This window comes from Sorex araneus, chromosome 6 (genome assembly GCF_027595985.1).
Source record: "Sorex araneus isolate mSorAra2 chromosome 6, mSorAra2.pri, whole genome shotgun sequence".
In the NCBI taxonomy this organism is placed as follows: domain Eukaryota; kingdom Metazoa; phylum Chordata; class Mammalia; order Eulipotyphla; family Soricidae; genus Sorex; species Sorex araneus.
The window spans coordinates 87,643,314-87,662,001 of record NC_073307.1 but is presented as its reverse complement, the minus strand read 5'-3'; the positions used below and the strand labels follow the sequence as shown (position 1 = coordinate 87,662,001).

The following is an 18,688-nucleotide window of genomic DNA, read 5'->3' as shown; positions in this document are numbered from 1 at the left end:
GGTGTGACCCAAAAAGTAAAAAAAATAAAATAAAGATAGAAGTGGATAGGTTTTGGGAGATGATGCCATTCAGACAGGAAGCCAGTGCCCAGATCCTGAAAGGCTCTGTAAGATGCTGCTGCCTCAAAGAGTTTGAGACCTGTCCTTTGACAACCCCTGAACGACGGTCCCTTGTCCGGATTGTTCCAGACTGGGAATACGACTAGTCGCAATGTATGCCAGGATCAGAGTGGAGCAGGAGGTTTGTGGTAGAGAGGCCCGTTCACCCTTGTCCAGTTACGGAGTGAGGGCAGGTGGGGGTGGGGGAAGCCCTTGGGAAAGGACAGTTTGAGCCAGAATGATCAGGTGAGCAGAGAGACGGCACAGGTTCTTGCCATGCCAAGGAGGCTGGAGGGTCATAATGTCACTCTGGCTGCTCCCCAAGACGTTCAGGAGGGGCCGAGGATGGGGCGTCAGCTACTGGACCCACACTTCAAAGGCAAAGCCCCTTCCAACTTGAACCGTCGCTCCCGGTCACACTCAGCCAGGAAGCCAGGGTCCAAGCTCAGAGGGAGTGCAAGTCCCTCTGGAAGGGCACCTGTTCATCCCGGGGTGCCGGGGGAAGGCGCAGGGCGAGCCCCAGAGTGGCCGGGTTCTCTCTGAGTCTCCCCAGGGAGGCCTCGTGGCCTTCGCTGCCTGGACTCTGCCGGAGGATGTGACTGCCCGGTGTCCCCTTGGGCTCTGCTGGGGGACGTGGCTGAGAGCTGCTGAGCTAAAGGGCTCCAGGATCCAGAGAGCTTCACACTTTCCCTGACAGTGGTGATTAATGAGAGCATAATGACGCCATCAGGGATGCTGGGAGAGCCCTGAAGTCCGGCAGGGAACCTCCTCCTGGGGGGGTTGGGGACGCTCTGGAATCCTCCCTGGCCTGGCTGACTCCCTCCCTCCCTCCCTCCCTCCTTGACTCACTCACTCCCTCCCTCACTCACTCACTCACTCACTCACTCACTCACTCACTCACTCACTCACTCACTCACTCACTCACTCACTCTCTCCCTCCCTTACTCACTCATTCCTTCACTCACTCACTCCCTCACTCACTCACTCACTCACTCACTCACTCACTCACTCACTCACTCCCTCACTCACTCTCTCCCTCCCTTACTCACTCCTTCACTCCCTCCCTCCCTCCCTCCTTCACTCACTCACTCACTCACTCACTCACTCACTCACTCACTCACTCACTCACTCACTCACTCCCTCACTCACTCCCTCACTCACTCACTCACTCACTCACTCACTCACTCACTCCCTCACTCCCTCACTCCCTCACTCCCTCACTCACTCACTCACTCACTCACTCACTCACTCACTCCCTCACTCCCTCACTCACTCCCTCCCTCCCTCCCTCCCTCACTCACTCACTCACTCACTCACTCACTCACTCACTCCCTCACTCCCTCACTCCCTCACTCCCTCCCTCCCTCCCTCACTCACTCACTCACTCACTCACTCACTCACTCACTCACTCACTCACTCACTCCCTCACTCCCTCACTCACTCACTCACTTACTCCCTCCCTCCCTCCCTCACTCACTCACTCACTCACTCACTCACTCACTCCCTCACTCCCTCACTCCCTCACTCCCTCCCTCCCTCACTCACTCACTCACTCACTCACTCACTCACTCACTCACTCCCTCCCTCCCTCACTCCCTCACTCCCTCACTCCCTCACTCACTCACTCACTTACTCCCTCCCTCCCTCCCTCCCTCCCTCCCTCACTCACTCACTCCCTCCCTCACTCCCTCCCTCCCTCCCTCCCTCCCTCCCTCACTCACTCACTCACTCACTCCCTCACTCACTCACTTACTCCCTCCCTCCTTCCCTCCCTCCCTCCCTCATTCCCTCCATCACTCACTCCCTCCCTCCCTCCCTCACCCACTCCCTCCCTCCCTCCCTCACTCACTCTCTCACTCACTCACTCACTCACTCCCTCCCTCTCTCCCTCCTCACTCCCTCCCTCCCTCCCTCACTCACTCCCTCCCTCACTCCCTCCCTCACTCCCTCCCTCACTCCCTCCCTCCCTCCCTCCCTCACTCCCTCCCTCCCTCCCTCACTCACCTCTGAGCCTTGACCCAAATCCTCTTCCTGCTGTATGCCCACCGCCCGCCCCTGCTTGCTCCTAGTTGTATCTCCTTCTCCCCCGAGCCTCTAGCTTCCTGCCCTCCCTGGGTCCCGCGTAGCCTCTTCTATGCCCCTCTGAACTCTGACCTGGCCTAGAAAGTTCCAGACAAAGCGGCAGAGAGCCTGAGGATCTGAAAGGTCTCAAAAGAGCACCTGACTTCCAGCATCTCTTCCCCCCGCCACAACCTTACGGGGCCCCCTAGGCCAGTGCTTGTAGAATATTCTCTTGGCAAGTATGTCCCTCCCCTGCCCTATAAATCAGGAGACGTGGGAGGTGTACATAGCCCCTGAGTTTTCAAAACACCCCCTTTTCCTTGTCTTGGGGCATCAGAGGGGCAATTTTTGCTTTGATTTCCAATAGCTTCTGAGCCAAGACAATCAACCCGGAAGGAAGAAATGGATTCTAAAGACCACCATGGCTGCCACTGTGCAGCTAGAAAAGGGGCTCCCCGGGGATAGGGGCCTTGGGCAGAGTACACAGACAGAAAGAAAGGAAGACGGTGAGAAGCCCTGAAAACATCTCCTATCCCCGTTTTCACTCTGAGTTGCCTCTCCCAGCTCTCTTGGTCTTCTCACCAGACTTTTGGGTCCTGCGCCTTCTTCACTGGCCCGTGTTTCTAACCTGCAGCCCTTCAGTGATGGTGGGGCTTGGCTACCCCACAACGACTAGCAAGGGGCTAGTTTGTCCCTAACCAGAGGCGTTTTAAGGGCAAAACCAGGTGTGAGGTGGTCCTGGGGGAGTAAGGAAATCGGCGTCCTTGTAGCTCTCTGGAAGTTAGGGCTGGGCTTTTGCACCTGCCTGGAGTTTCCAGAAGGAAGCAGCTCATCAGCAGATGGGTGGGGAGGAGTAGAGAGAATGTTCAGGAATTGGGGCAGAGTGGCCAGGATGAAGTGCAGAGGTTGCGGGGGGCAGACAGAGATGAGAGGGGGCAGGCCATGGAGGCAGGGGGAGGGGAGGGAAGAGGGCGGAGGGATACTGGTGACCTTGGTGGTGGAAAATGTGCACTGGTGGAAGGATGGGTGTTTGAGCATTGCATGACTGAAACTCAAGCATGAAAGCTTTGTAACTGTATATCACGGTGATCCAATTAAAAAAAAATTGAAAAATAACTTTTTTTTTTTTTTAAGAAAGGGGGTAGGTCCTGAAATTCCAGTTGGAATTTTTATCCAATGATGCCTCCTGTGTTCCACAACTCCCGATGTCCAAAGCTTTTGAACACTCTGTGTCTCTACACTAACCCTCTGAGGCAAGAACTGTCCCAGCTTTCCTCTCCTGGCCTACAAAAATCACAGCGGTACAAACGAAACCCAGAACAATCCAAGATTTTCCTGATGTCGTGGTCATGCACGTAATGGGTGCGGGAGGCCAGGCCTGGGTGGCTGTAGAGCAACAAGGAGCACCTCCTGGTTGCCGTGCTTCCCTGTAGCTCAGGTGACTGTGGATGCGGCTCACCTGTGGTCCAGTCACCACCTGGTGCTTCTCAGCCTGACCGAGAGGCTTGACCCTGGCCTTGCACTCAGAGGACCTGCAGGTGCCCCCATTGTGTGATGGAGACCAGAACACACTCTCCACTCTTTGTTCCCCATCCTCCACACTCAGAATGGACCATCCTCGCCCCCTTCCCCCTTCTTCCTTCTCCTCATTATTATTATCATCGTTAACCTACTGTTTAGGTTAAGTCAGACTGGACTCCTGGGTCCTCCACTTCCTATCAAACTAGTACAACCATCCAGAAAAGCCCAAGTGTCAAAGAGGTGGGTCAGTGGGAAGGAGGGTGGGGGTCAGGCTGGGGAATACTTGGAGCAGCTTGCAGGTCACTCTCAGGACTCTGCTCTGGTCATGGAAGGGCAGGGAGGGGCTTTGGGTGGGACGGAGGGTGGAGTAATGTGGTTATGTGCATCCCTTTGAGGTGCAGGAGTGCGAGGGATTAGTGGGCCAGTATAGATGAGGCAGGTGGCCAGCAGAGCTGCCCTTTGACCTGGCTCAGTCTTACGTGGAGTCATGTGTGACGAGGTGAGGAGGACTCCTGTCCCCATAGAACCTGGCCCCTGCCTTTTAAGCACTATTTGGAGCAAGCCCAAACACCCCCAGAACAGACCCTAAGCACGGCTGGTGTGGCCCAAAACAACGTAGAAAAGGATCAGTAACACTGTATGTCTCCCAATTCTTTTATATATTCTTCTTTTTTTGCTTTTTGTGTCACATCTGGAGATGCTCAGGGGTCACTCCTTCGCTCTGTACTTAGGAATCACCCCTAGTGGTGCTTGGGGGACTATATGGGACGCTGGAGATTGAACCCTGGTCTCCCACATGCAAGGCAAACACCTTACCTGATGTATTATCTCTTGACTCCTGGCTCTGCACTCAGGAATTACTCGTGGCGGTGCTCAGGGGACCACATGGGATGCTGGGAATCAAACCTGGGTTGGCCGAGTGCAAGGCAAACGCCCTACCTGCCTGTGTTCCAGCCCCAGGAATTACTCTTGGTGGTGCTTGGAGGACCATATGGGATGCCAGGGATTGAATCTGGGTTGTGTGTGTGTGCAAGGCAAACGCCCTACCCTGCTGTACTATCACTCTGTCCCCAACCCTCAACCCATTCTAATTCTGCAGTGGAGGATTGCAGTACTCTCTGGGTCCCCCTCCCTTTAGGTAGGGGAGCTGCTGGCAGCTGTTGCAGATTGCGGAGAGGCTGCTCCAACAGAGGGGCTCAGGGAGGCGTGGTGGGAACAGCAGGTGTGTGGAGACCCCTCAAAGCAGGGAGAGGTCACTTTTATTTATTTTTGCTTTTTGGGTCACACCCAGCAATGCACAAGGGTCACTCCTGGCTCTGCACTCAGGAATTACTCCTGGCAGTGCTCAGGGGACCATATTTATGGGGACCATATGGGATGCTGGGAATCAAACCCGGGTCATCCACGTGCAAGGCAAATACCCTACCCACTGTGCTATCGCTCCAGCCCCAGGAGAGGTCATTTTTTGAGGTCTCTCTGCTCTTGGCAAGCTCACAGCTGGTCTGTTCTCTCTTCCCAATGAGTGTGGGGCCGGCCCAGGTGCCCGCTGGTCTGGTGGGGTCCTCAAACCTTCGCTGTTCATTCAAGGAATCTCTGTAGGGGGCGCCCCAGGCACCTGGGCTTACCTGACACCACTGCTCTCCTCTAGCCGGGGGCTTGTATGAGATGATGGTAACCGGGGAAGCAGCACCTGCTCATGCCTCCACACCCTGTATGTGCACGTGTGAGTGTGCACGATGCTAGTGTGTATTTGTGCACACATGCACGTGTGCGTGTTCACATTGTGCACATGTGAATGTATACGTGCTACTATGTACATGTGTACACCCATGTATATACATATCCACGTGCACACACACTTGTGCATGTATATATGCACACGTTGGTGTGTGTGATATGTACATGCATGCTGTGTATGTGTGTGTGTGTGTTTGGGGGAGATCCCACTGAACTTCCTTCGCTCTCTCCTGTGCTGTGGCCAGGGTGGGCCTGGCTCAGAGGGGCCGAGGATGCCCCCGGGAGGCAGCCTTGGGAGACACACGGTTCCCCTGTTTCTCCCTGCGTGTGGTCTGCAACCCCTGAATCTCTCTGCCTCCCGGTCTGTGCCCTAACAGATATCCCCACGCTCCCCGGCTCCCCACGCCGGCCGAGCCCCCGGGCAGCAGCCAGAGGGACCCAGCACCCTCAGTCTGGACAGCAGCTCCTCAAGGTGGGCACCCCGGGAAGCTCCCTCGAAGCGCCTGGCCGGCTGGTCAGTGGGAGGAGCACTAGCTCTGTGAGTACTGGGGCTGGGGTGTGGCCCTCCCTTGGGGGGTCCTTTGGTTGGATGTGGGGGACAGTGTGTGTGTGTGTGTGTGTGTGTGTGAGGGTCTCTCCGTGACCGTGTCCCAACACCCCTGGTGGTTCAGGGCGGGAGGACAACCAGGACCTCCAGACTCCTGGAGGCCCTCCCAGCTGGGACTCTGCCGCGGTGGCTCTGAGCTGTCCCCTGTGCCCCACACACCACCTGGTTGCCCAGGTGACCTCTCAGGTGGCTGCCGAGCAGCTGGGTATCAAAGCATAATAAACAGGGCAACACCCAAAGGGAGCGGAGAAGCAGGTCCCTCCCCTCCTCTCCGCCCCGCTCTTTCTCCTCCCACCTCCTTAAGCAGGCTCAGTGCCCTGCATCTCTGGCCGGGTCCGCGGCTGGAGAAGAGCAGGAGGAGGAGGAGGAGGAGGAGGAGGAGGAGGAGGATGTGGGGCTGTGAGGGACCCTGTGTCTAGGGAATCCCGTGGGGTGAGAGTGGGGTGTGCCAGGCGATTAGACACCAGCCTTTGTTCCAATGGATCCAGAGCGTCTGCCGGTATGTAAGGGCTGTGTAGCCTGCAGCGTCTGCACACAGGCTCTGGACCAGCGAGGTGGTGGGCACCGGGCGGGGGTGTCCTGGGGCGTGTAGGGGCTGCTGTGTGCAGCAGTGTATTGGGGGATGCGCAGGTGTGTGTGCGCATGCGTGTGCATGTACGCATGTGCGCACGCGTGTGCGTGTGCGCAGGTGTGCGCGCGCATGTGCATATGTGCGTGTGCGCGAGTGCATGTGCACGCACATGCGCGTGCACGTGTGTGTGCTCGCGCATGCAGGGATTCTAAACTCAGCCAGCTGTGTGGAGCAGATGTGAGCACGGGACTCTATTCCTGCAGCTGCATGTGGAAGCCGCTGTGTGCGTGCATAGTGTGTGTCTGTAGGCTGGGGCAGCCCCGAGGCACCGAAGATGCCCAGGCTGGGTGGTGGAGGGCTAGGTGGGCTGGCTGTGACCCATGAACTTGGACCACTCTGTTCTTTCTCTGGGGCACCTGGGTCCTCTGAGCCCGGAAGCGTGGCTTCCTTGGGCGTCTCCTGTGCCCAGGGCACCCAGCTGGCCTTTTCTGCCTCTCGCCCTGGCCTCATGTGACCCTGCTGTCCCTGTTCTCTTGTCTCTGGCCAGGTCATCAATAACTACCTGGATGTCAATGACCCCAGGTCCTCGGAGGCGCGTCAGAGTCGCATGCACTTCTATGACAACCAGAGGAAGGTGGACTACGTGCTCGTCTACCACTACCGGAAGCGTGGGGCGCACCCAGGCTCCCCGGGCCACGGCGTGGCCAACGGGGAAACTGGCAAACATGCTGGGGGCCAGGGGGACATTGAACTGGGGCCACTAGATGCCCAGGAGGAGGTGAGGAAGGAACAACGAGAGGAGTTTGAGCGCAACCTGATGGAGGCTGGGCTGGAGCTGGAGAAGGATTTGGAGGTGAGGTTGGTGTGCGGTGGGCGTGTGACCCAGGCAGCAGGCCACACTGGCCATCCGGTCACCTGTGGGGTGCCCTGGCTTTGTTCTCACAGGTGGCCCTTTCTTGTGCCTTACTGGTGGACAAACCAGATTTTCTTGCCCCAGGACTGGAGGAGGTGTTTGGGGAGAGCTAGTGCCTCGTCCCCAGCAGTGAGGGGACCAGGGGGGATGTGTATCTGGCCAGTGGGGGTTGATCTAGCTTGAGATGAAAAGCGAGAGCGTCTTTCCTGGCTCTTCGTGCCTTTGAGTAATGGTTTCCTTGGGATGATGACTGGGCTGCCTTTTGCTTTTTGGCTTTTGGGTTACACCCGGTGATGCACAGGGGTTACTCGTGGCTCATACACTCAGGAATCACTCCTAGTGGTACTCGGGGGACCATATGGGATGCTGGGAGTTGAACCCAGGTTGGCCGAGTGCAAGGCAAACGCCCTCCCTGCAGTTCTACCCCTCCAGCCCCATGGGCTGCCTTTTGAACTCCAAGTCAGCATCCTCCTACAGGGGATTTATTTCATTAAGGATTGTGTCTAGCTGGGTCCCCCGGGGGGAGCTGATTACTTGGGAACTGAAAATCGGGTGTATTTGATCAACTTGTGTGTTCATAGAATACGTTTTTTTTAAAATTTATATTCTTACCTGTGTGCCATATCAATCTGAAAGCAGTCATGGAAATATATTTACCAACAATAACGATCTATCTATCACATTCACCTATTCATAGAGCTTTCCATCCATCAATCCATCCACCCACCCGCCCATCCATCCAAGTATCCATTTGTCTGCCTATCCTTCCATCCATCCATCATCCATCCTTCCATCCATCCACCCATTTGTCCACTTATCCATTCACAATCCGTCCATCCATCCATCTTTCCATCTGTCCATTTATGCATCCATTCACCCCCATCCATCCCTCTACTCTCCCACACACCCATCTGTGTATCCATCCATCTTTCCATGCAGGTGCTCACCTATTCATGTGCCCGCTTACTTAGCCATTCATTTCTCCATATTGTAGTCATTCCTTAAACATTAGTTGCCTTTGTTATTCCCTCCAAGCTCTTCTATTATTTCCACCCTCTTTCACCAGCTCCGGCCAGCTGCTTTATCTTGATTACATGCCAGTTACGCTTTGTTCTGGTTGTTCCCTGGGCCTCAGACACCCTTCCCTGGACCTCTGTGTATCTTCAGACTTCTGCTCAAATGTTACCTTCCAGTCATCTCCCCTGACTACCTTAGCCGAACTACCCTGCCGCGACCACTCTGGAGATTCCTTGGGTTTGCTTCACTTTATTGCACGTAGCGTTGCTACCTGAAATATCTACCTGATAGATTTTTCTGAATTTGATCTAGATCCCCAGTAGTTCCATGGAGGAAGAATCTTGTTTGGTTCACTGCTGTATCCCCAGTCAGTGTAAACAGTCAAGTGGGGTGTACGAAATGAGTGTTGATCGAATGAATAAGTCACCCACTGGTATCTCAGTTTCCTCATCTGAAAAATAACAGATGCCCTGATGTAGCTTTGCATCAAGGAGAGCATCTGGGATGATGCCTGGTATTTAGCAGGCACTCAATAAATGCTCATTATGACTATTTTAGAAGATGTTCTCCTGAAGGCTGGGGTGCCATGCCATTAGAAACATATTTTGTAAAATTCAGGCTAATGCTGTTTCCAAACTGGAAGGAACCCCTAGGGTCATGCATTTGTCTCTGTCCCCAGACAAGATGGTAAGTGGACTTGCTCAGAGCTTTGTCACCTCCCCTATGTTGCTGCTTCTCTGAGTCTTGAGCCAGAAGCTGTCCTTCTCTTCGGTCTTTTTACCAGGAAAGGGAGACTGTGCTCTTCCTAGGCCCCTGGAATCTTCCTTCAGGCAGGACTGTTGATTTCCACTTAAAAAAATTATTTTCATAAATTTATTCACAATAATCAATTAAATTCAATATTTCAATACCAACCCCACCACCATTACACCTTCCCACCACCATTATATCAAACTTTCCCACCTCCACTCAAGTCTGCCCCACAGGCAGATGCTAGGTAATTTATTTTCTATTGCTTGTGGTGAATAGTGTAAGAGTTCCATAGACCCTTATGTCCGTAAGGATCTATCTCACAGTGATTCAACAAAAAAGCAAAAAAAAAAAAAAATAGTATGAGATATTGTGCGGCTGCTTTTGTGGCCGCGCACTCCTAGGATTCTGAAAATTTAAATAATTGGGGTCTAGAGCCATCCCTGCAGTGAGCTCCTTGATTCTGAGATCCATTTGTGAGTCTCTGCATCATGGCCCTTAATGTGCTTAAATTATTTCCATTTTTTTTGGACCTACAGCTCACAGGGTACCTCCAGTTGGGGTCTGTTGGGAAGGATTCATAAAGCTTGGGTCTTAACTATGTTTGGTTCTGGGGCCGTGGAGATCTGAAGGGCACATGCTGTCTTTGGCTGGTAGGGGGAAAGGCTGGGAACAGCACCATGTTTGATTGGGTGAGCCATGGGGTTGGAAGACAGATGTTCCCATGCCAGACCTGGCATCAACTTCGCCTCACCGCCACGGGCAGGCAACTCGATTCTATCAAGTCAAAGTCTATGAAAGGGAAATAACTATCCTTGCTTCGTGGTGTTGTTATGAAGATGAAACAAGGCAGCTGATCAGCCACCAAGGCAGTTACTGTGATTACTCCTCGTATGTGCAGATGCTAGATGGAGCCAGTTTCAAGATGCCTAAATTAAATTGAACTTTCAGATCAATGCGACATACTTTGTTAGCCTGAGTATGCCCCGTGCAACATCATCAACCTGCCCCTATAAAAAAATTTGTTTATCGCTGATATAAAAATTCACTTGCATCTGTCTTGGTACACTTGGACTTTATGATCACAGTATTGCCCTTTGCTCCACTCCCCGCACCTCCCTCCCCGCCCGCTTTATTTTGGATTTTTCTGACTTTGACTGGAAATGGGGGTGGTGTGAAAGGGGTAACTGATCACCAGGATCCTCTGTGTTGGGTTGGGGTATGTCCTGGCACTGTTGTACTGTTGTGTAGACAAGATCTCCTCCCTCCCTGACTCACCCCTATGAACTCTTCCTTCAGGAAGATTTTCTAGGTTATTTTTTACCCACTGTTCTATCTCTCCAGTCCTGGAGCAATAGCACAGCAGGTAGGGCGTTCATCTTGCATGCGGCCGACCCGGGCTCGATTTCTCTGCCCCTCTTGGAGGGCCTGGCAAGCTACCGAGAGTATCCCGCCTGCACAGCAGAGCCTGGCAAGCTCCCCGTTGGCGTATTTGATATGCCAAACACAGGAACAACAAGTCTCACCATGGAGACCTTACTGGTGCCTGCTTGAGCAAATCAATGAGCAATGGGATGACAGTGATACAGTGATATAGGTTTCAGGTACATAGCCTTTGAAATCAACACCTCTATATGCGACATTATGTTTCCAACCAGAATTCTACTTTCCACTCATCAGTGTCCTGCTTGACCAATTTGACCAGAGCCATTCGTCTCACCTTCCCATTCTTTCCAATAATGATGCTAGTTCTCATCAACAGAAAGTTTGGTGTTGTTTAGTTGGATTTACTTGTGTTTTGTTCCTTTACCACAGTTGAAGGGAATCAGATGGTGTCTTCCTCTGTCCAACATGTCACTAGTGCAGTGTCCTCTGGTTCCCCTGAGGTGGTTATAAATGGCAGTGGGCCTTATACACATATTACAGCTCAGAAGTCTTACATTCTGGCCATAAAAACACATTTTCTTTATCCTTTCCAGTGATTTGACTTATTTGCTTATGAGTTTTGGCCCAGGCTCAGTAGTGCTCAGGACTTATTCCTGACCCTGTGCTCAGGGGTCACTCCTGGCAGTATTCACAGGGCCATACGCGGTGCTGGGCATTGAACTCAGGTTGGCTGTGTACAAGGAAAGTGCCTTACCTGCTGTACTGTTGCTCTGTCCCCTAATTATTAATTTTTTGGCTTTAAGATTTTTGCAGCCAAAAGCTCTGTAGGGCTGGAGCGATAGCACAGTGGGTAGGGCGTTTGCCTCGCATGCAACTGACCCGGGTTCAATTCCTCCGCCCCTCTCGGAGAGCCCGGCAAGCTACCGAGAGTATCTCGCCCACACGGCAGAGCCTGGCGAGCTACTCGTGGCATATCTGACATGCCAAACACAGTAACAGCCAATCTCACAATGGAGACCTTACTGGTACCTGCTGAACAAGTCGATGAGCAACGGGATGACAGTGACAGTGACAGTGAAGACTTTTGCATTTCGATTTGTTCTACTTTCACATCCTCTCCAGTTGATATAAGTGAGCAATAGCTGTAGAAGCCTGACTGCCCATCGACTCAAATGAATAATATTTGATTCTAAGGCTCCAGTGGCAGAACCTGGTTTAATGCAAGACTTCTTTTCATGCTCAAACACTTCAAATGTGTGTATGTAATAAGAACATCTACATCCAACCGCCTCTGCAGCAGAGTGGGACTGGCCACGTCGCCCCATGGAATCTCTTGATCCCCGCAGATCAAACCAATTTTGAACTCCCCAACAGTCACGACATTCTGTTTTGAATAGTTCGGATTTCTGTGCCCAGCCATCCTGTCACTGGGCTCTGTTCAGTCACCGCAGCCACCCCCGCCCTCTTCCGCAAGCTCCTTTGTTTATTGACTTTTATACAGTTTAATTATAATTTAAATGACATGGTTACACTAGCGTGAATGTTCATGATGTGTAGTCACTCTACCCCACCACTGGCCCAGTGTCCCGTACACCCACCCCTGCCCTGGCATCTGTGCTGTGGCGGAGGCTTTTCTCTTAACACTGTTTTCTAGATTGTTCTGTCTCTGTGTGTGCAGCTGCTGTTTCTTCATATTGTTGTTTTGGAGCCACACTTAGTGGTGCTTAGGACTTACTCCTCTCTCTGCACTCAGGGATCACTCTTGGTGGGCTTAGGGGACCATATGGGGTTCTGGGGGTCGCACCTGGATTAACAGCATGCAAAGCAAGCACACTGCTTGCTGTACTATTGCTCTGGTCCTGCATCGATTATTTCCTTTTTTAAAAAAATTTTTATTAGTGAATCACCGTGAGGTACAGTTACAAACGTATGAACTTTCATGTTTGCATTTTGTTTACATCCCTCCACCAGTGCCCATTCTCCTCCACCAATGTTCCCAGCATCCCTCCCACCATCCCCACCCCAACCTCCACCACCCCACCCTGCCTCTGCGGCAGGGCATTCCCTTTCGTTCTCTCTCCTGTTGGGTGTTGTAGTTTGCAATAGAGGTACTGAGTGGCCATCATGTTCGGTCTATAGTCTACTTTTGGCACGCAGCTTTCAATCCGAGTGGGTCCTCCCAACATTCCCTACTAGATGTTCCCTTCTCTATCTCAGCTGCCTTTTCCCCCAGCATGTGAGGCCAGATTCCAGGCTGTGGGGCAGACCTCCTGGTGCTTATCTCTACTACTCTTGGGTGTTATTCTCCCATTCTGCTACTTTATATTCCACAGATGAGTGCGATCTTTCTATGTCTGTCTCTTTCTTTCCAGACTCATTTCACTCAACTTTCCATGATTGGTTATTTCTAATGGTTAAGAGTTTGCTTAATCAGTATCCTCATGATGGTGGGAACAAACACCCTACTATGTGCCCATGCAGACTTGATTGGGAGTGAATTATCAATTTCTTCAGGGTTCTTTCTCTTCTGTTCTGGCCCTGTACCGGGCTGGTGCTCACCACTGTTTTGGGGGTGCCTCAGCTACAGCCTGTGAGGGTCCGGAACGCTCATCTCTGGACCGGGAAGCTCAGCCTCTGCCATTGAGCAACATCCTAGCACTGCACCCCACTGCTTGCGGGAGCTGGCCTGGCTACACCTGGCTGTGGTTTGGAGACCAGGTGTGGTGGCTTCACCTGCCCCACTGTCCCCACCCTTCTGGGCTGGGCCGTGAAACCCTTTTAGGGTCTAATTATATCTTTGGCTTTCAGATCAATGGAAAGGAAGTGAGTTTCTGCCTGCCCATTAAGAGTTACTCACTTCGTCCAACATGTTCAAAGAACCTTGCTGGCAAGCAAATTGCAATGGATTAAATAGCGTAGAATTCCCTTCCGGCCTGAGCTGATATTCCAGTGTGCTTTAGACGGGGGTGATCCGTGACACATCCTTCTCCTGCGGTGTTTTACTCTCACATTTTAGGTACTTGGCTCTAACCATTGATGTTACCTTTATCTATATACCCATATCTACACATCTTTCTCTGGACATATGTTTGTTTGTTTGGGGGGCCACACGCAGCTGTGCTCAGGGCTCACTCCTGGCTCTGTGCTTAGGGATCATTCCCGGTGGAGCCTGTAGAATCACATGCAGCGTGTGTTCATGGGGGATAATTGAATCCAGGTTGGTTGCGGGCAAGGGAAACACCTTCCCCACTGTACTATATCTCTGGCCCTTAGCGGCTGTCTAACGAGCAGATCATAGGCTGCCTGTGTGTTCCCCTGCATTTTCCCGTTTGATTAGCACCTCACTACATGAGCTTGCTGGGGTGGCCTCGGGTGGCAGAGAAACCTGCATCCTTATGGCGGACTCTGCCCAAAGAAGTCCGCCTGTTTGGAGCTGGATCTCACCACTGTCTCCTCTCCTCACGAGGGAGTGTGGGCACATGGAGGGGATTCTCTGGGCTTGAGCCTCTAGTCTGGGCGGAAGAATGGGTGAACTGAGCAAGAGCCCCTGAATTCCCACTTACTCCACACCTCTCACCTTGGGACCAGAAGATAATACAGGGGTAAGGGGGTTGCCTTGTTCACAGCCAACCCAGGTTTCATTTCTTGGCATAGCACATGACCCCCTAAATCTTGCCAGGAGTGATCCCTGAGCATGGACCCAGGAGTAAACACTGCTGGGTGTGACTCAAAAATCAACACACGGGGCTGGAGCGATAGCACAGCGGGGAGGGCATTTGCCTTGTACATGGCTGATCCGGGTTCGATCCCCAGCATCCCATAGGGTCCCCTGAGCACCACCAGGAGTCATTCCTGAGTGCAGAACCAGGAGTAACCCCTGTGCATCGCTGGGTGTGACCCAAAAAGCAAAAAAAAAAAAATCAACACCCACCCACACACATGACCTCCCTCCTTAACCCAGAGAACTGGAAGCACAGAGGCAGGAACTCACATGTGTGAGGTGGTGGGTCCTGGTGGGGCCTGGTGGGGCCTGGTGGGGGTCTGGTGGGAGTAGGGGCGCCCCAGTCCTGCGCCACTTAGTAAGTGGGTCTGAGAGATATCGATGGACTTAGGTGTAAAGACCTTTTCCCACCCACAGGCCTTGAGGTTCCAACTGGCACAAGCCACTTCCTGTCTGTGGGCGGCTGCCTCAGCCAGGCTGGGCAAGGAGAAGCGACTCGGGACTGGCTGTCCAGGGGTCAGGACCTCCCAGCGTAGAAGCGGCTTCTGTTCCACGTGGCCAGACATCGCCAGCTGCCCTGTGGGCTGCTTTCGGGGGAGTCAGGCCCAGGGGGACTCTAGAGGGCTCCTTCAGATGCCCCAACCTCCTCCCTGACCATCGCAGCTGGGAATGTGGTGACTGCATTCCTGCTCTCTGCATCTGCCTGTCCCTACCGAGGTCTAGGACCACCCTGCCGTGTCTGGTCAGCCCTGGCTGTCCATCTTCTTCCCAAGGCATCAGTCAGTAGCCCTAGAAATCCCGTGAACGGCCACCGCCTTCTCCACCCACGGGAAACATGGGTTGAAGCAGGCGGAATATCCCAGTAGCGTCCGCAGCTGTGTCTGGTCAACAGTTTACTGCCCTGGGTCCAAGGAATCGGCCAGGGGACCACAAAGGCGGGGAGTTTCATGACCTAGTGGGGCTCCTTGTGGCCAGGGAAAGTCAACTGTCTCCCGACTTTCTCCAAACTGGGAGCCAGGTCTGAGGGGAGACGGCTCATGGCGGGTGGAGCAGGCCTGGCCCTGAGTTTCAGGTTTCCCTGAAACCACTTGCCCTGCCCGTCCTCAGCACCCCTGGGGAGGGAAGGCCTGGGTAGTCCCTGAGCGCTGCTCGGGGACCGACTCCAGGGGTGGGAGACGGAAACAGTACAGAGGTTATGGCATGTGCATAGCATGTGCCTCCGTTCCTGGTACCGCACGGTTCAGGGAGCCTGGTGAGGGGTCCTCGAGCACTGTTGGGTGTGTCCCAGGGGCTCCCAGCACTGCCCGGGTGGCCTGGACCGCCCCAGTGTGGCCTTGGTCATTCCTCAGCATCACCACATCCTTAGCCCTTGTGCTGCTCTGTGAACTGCCCTGCCCTGATTGGCTGGGAGCTGGGAACATCGAGTGGGGGTCTTTGAACCCCCTGAGCCTGGCCCGGGTGCCCCCTGCTGCTAAAGAAATGAACTCCAGAGACCATTGTTCTTGCTCTTTGTCTCCACCCCACCCCCCCTTCCCCATTTACTTTCCAGGAAGAGGGTGTTTTTTTTGTTTTGTTTTGTTTTGATTTTCAGGGTCACGGGAAGGAGACCTATCATTACTGTCTTTGGCATATCGAATAAGGAGAGGCTGCTAATATCTCAGGGCTGGGAGGAATAGAGACGTTACTGGTGCCCGCTCGAGTAAATCGCTAAGCAACGGGATGACAGTGATACAGTGATTTGTTTTGGTTTTGGCAGGGAAGAGGGGTTCGGATCACACCCGGAAATGTTCAGGGCTTCCTCCTGGATTCTGGTGCTCAGGGATCACTCCTGGTGGTGCTCAGGGGGACCCTCTGCAGTGCCAGGGATCAAACCAGAGTCTGCTGCACTCGAGGCCAAACACTATCTCTCAGACCGCTCTCAGACCGCTCCAGAAAGAATTTTTATTTATTTATTAATCAGATGGAACCCAGGCCTTAGAATGAAGTGGGGCAACTTGGGAAATTGTTTTCACTTAATGAGTGTCCCCCCCCGCCCCCCGTTTTTGGGCCACACCCAGTAGCGTTTAGATATTACTCCTGGCTCTGCACTCAGGAATTACTCCTGGCGGTGCTTAGGGGACCATGTGGGATGCTGGGGATTGAACCCGGGTCGGCCGGGGGCAAGGCACGTGCCCTACCCACTGTATTACTGTTATGGTCTGTGATTTGATCACAAAATGCCCGTAAGGAGTTCAAAGATTTTATTAATGAGAGAGAGAGAGAGAGAGAGAGAGAGAGAGAGAGAGAGAGAGAGAGAGAGAGAGAGAGAGAGAGAGAGAGAGAGAGAGAGAGTGTTATAGGCTGACCAGCCAGGGCTGTATCGCATAGATAAACGGGTCAGGGTACGACCCCCACCAACTGCTGGAAGGGTTTCCCTAACTGACCCGTAAGCTGATTGGTTAGTGCCACCTGTGGGTGCCCCTGTGTTCTATTCTTTCCATGCCCGGCAGACCACTAGATTCTTCTTTTTACGGGTCGGCTGGCACTCTCTGTTCGTTCTGTTGCCTCTCCCCAGATGTGGTCTCGGGTTCCTGCCCAGTTCCGCGGTCGGCTACTTAATCATACAGAATAGCAAGAAGGCTGCTATCAACTAACACGGCTGCACTTTGGTTCCAACACTGTCACTCTGGTCCTGGGTTTACTGAGCATTTTTTTGAGGAAGGAAACGAACGGAGGGTCCCTGTCTGTCCCTTAGAGCGGGGTCTGTGCTTTGGGCTCCAGATGACTCTTCTCACCTCTGAATAGAAGGAGGAAACAGTCTCAGAAAGGCGAGTGATTGGCTGCGGTGGCCCTGCTGAGTGTGTGTGTGTGTGTGTGTGTGTGTGTGTGTGTGTGTGTGTGTGTGCGCGCGGGGGCTGGGATCTGAGTCCCACAGGGGCTTCAGATCTTTCAGGGTCTCTGGCATGGCAAGAGAGCGCTGCCAAGCCCTGCACTGCAGCGTCTCATGAGGTTCTTGGAGGGACCCGGCATCAGCCACCTGAAGAGGTGCTACGGGCACCCTTGCCCCCTCTCAGGGACCATGTGGCTGTCGGAAGAGGGGCCGGCAGCTGGGGTTTGCCCTCCGGGAGCAGGTCTGTCCTCCCTGGAGTGCCAGGTTAGCCCCAAGTGACTATTGCCCCCCTGGCCACCTGGCATGGCTCAGAGGTCACTGCAGCCCAACATCCCACATGCAGGTCCGCACCCACCCTTGTCTTCTCAGCTCCTGGAGAGCAAGTGCCACACCTGCCTCTCGCTCTCTCCCTCCCTCTCTCGGTCTCCATCACTCTCTCTCCCTCTCTCCCTCTCGCTCACCCCTCTCTCCTCCCTCTCTCGGTCTCCATCACCCTCTCTCCCTCCCTCACTCTCGCTCACCCTCTCTCCCTCCCTCTCTCGGTCTCCATCACCCTCTCCTCCCTCACTCTCGCTCACCCTCTCCCTCCTCTCTCTGTCGTGTCTCGATCACTCTCTCTTCCTCCCTCTCTTACACACTTACTCGCTCCCTCACACTCCCTCTCTCACTCACTCTCTCTCCCTCCTCCGCTCTCACTTTCTCTCCCCTCCATCTCTTACACACTTACTCGCTCTCTTGCTCTCTCTCACTCTCTCTCACACAGTCTCTTGCTCTCTCTCACTCTCTTTATCTCTCTGTATCTCTCCCTCTCTCGCTCTCATTCTCCTTGTCTATCTCCTTTCTCTCTCTCTCTCCCCCCCCCTCTCTGTTTTTGGGCCACCCCTGGCTTACTCTGAGCTTACTCCTGGCTCCGCATCAGGGTTCCCTCCTGGTGCTGCTTTGGGGACCATATGGGATGTCGAGGATTGAATCTGGGTCAGCTGCGTGTCAGGCAAGCACCCAGCCCACTGCATTATCGCTCTGACCCCCAACTGCTTCTCTTCTGAAACCCCCCAATGCTTGGGTCCAGGGATGGTCCAGCTGTGAGGGCACTTGCCTTGCATCCTGCTTGTGCCCAGCGCCACACAGGGTCCCCCGGCACCCCCAGGAGTAAAGCCCTGAGCACAGAGCTATAGGACTAAGCCCAGATCACAGCTGGGCATGGCCCCCCAAGCAGAAACAAACCCCAGACAACCCCCAAGCCCCCCAAACAACAATAACCCCCCTCAGTCTGACTTCGCTGGAAAAGTCTGGCACTTCGGAGATTCCTGAATTCTGGGGGACGTTTTGCTGCGTGGCTTTTGGGGTGACATTGTCCCCCTCATTGGTCTTCCGCCATCTGCTCAGGTGTGAGCACTAAGCCGATTTGGACGGAGTGGGGTCTGTGGGTCTCGGTG

The 18,688-nt window shown here is 53.7% G+C and overlaps 1 protein-coding gene across 1 annotated transcript in view; it reads left to right on the top strand.

Annotated features, from left to right (window-relative positions):
* The first annotated feature begins 6,422 nt into the window (after positions 1-6,422).
* The window catches only part of ANO2 (anoctamin 2), a 373,823-nt gene continuing 361,557 nt past the window's right edge, over positions 6,423-18,688 (top strand). Inside the window, exons 1-2 of the mRNA XM_055142616.1 lie at positions 6,423-6,524; positions 7,144-7,449. Of these exons, the coding sequence (XP_054998591.1) occupies positions 6,504-6,524; positions 7,144-7,449 (327 nt within the window). The 5' untranslated portion in view covers positions 6,423-6,503. The remainder of the gene's footprint in view (positions 6,525-7,143; positions 7,450-18,688) is intronic.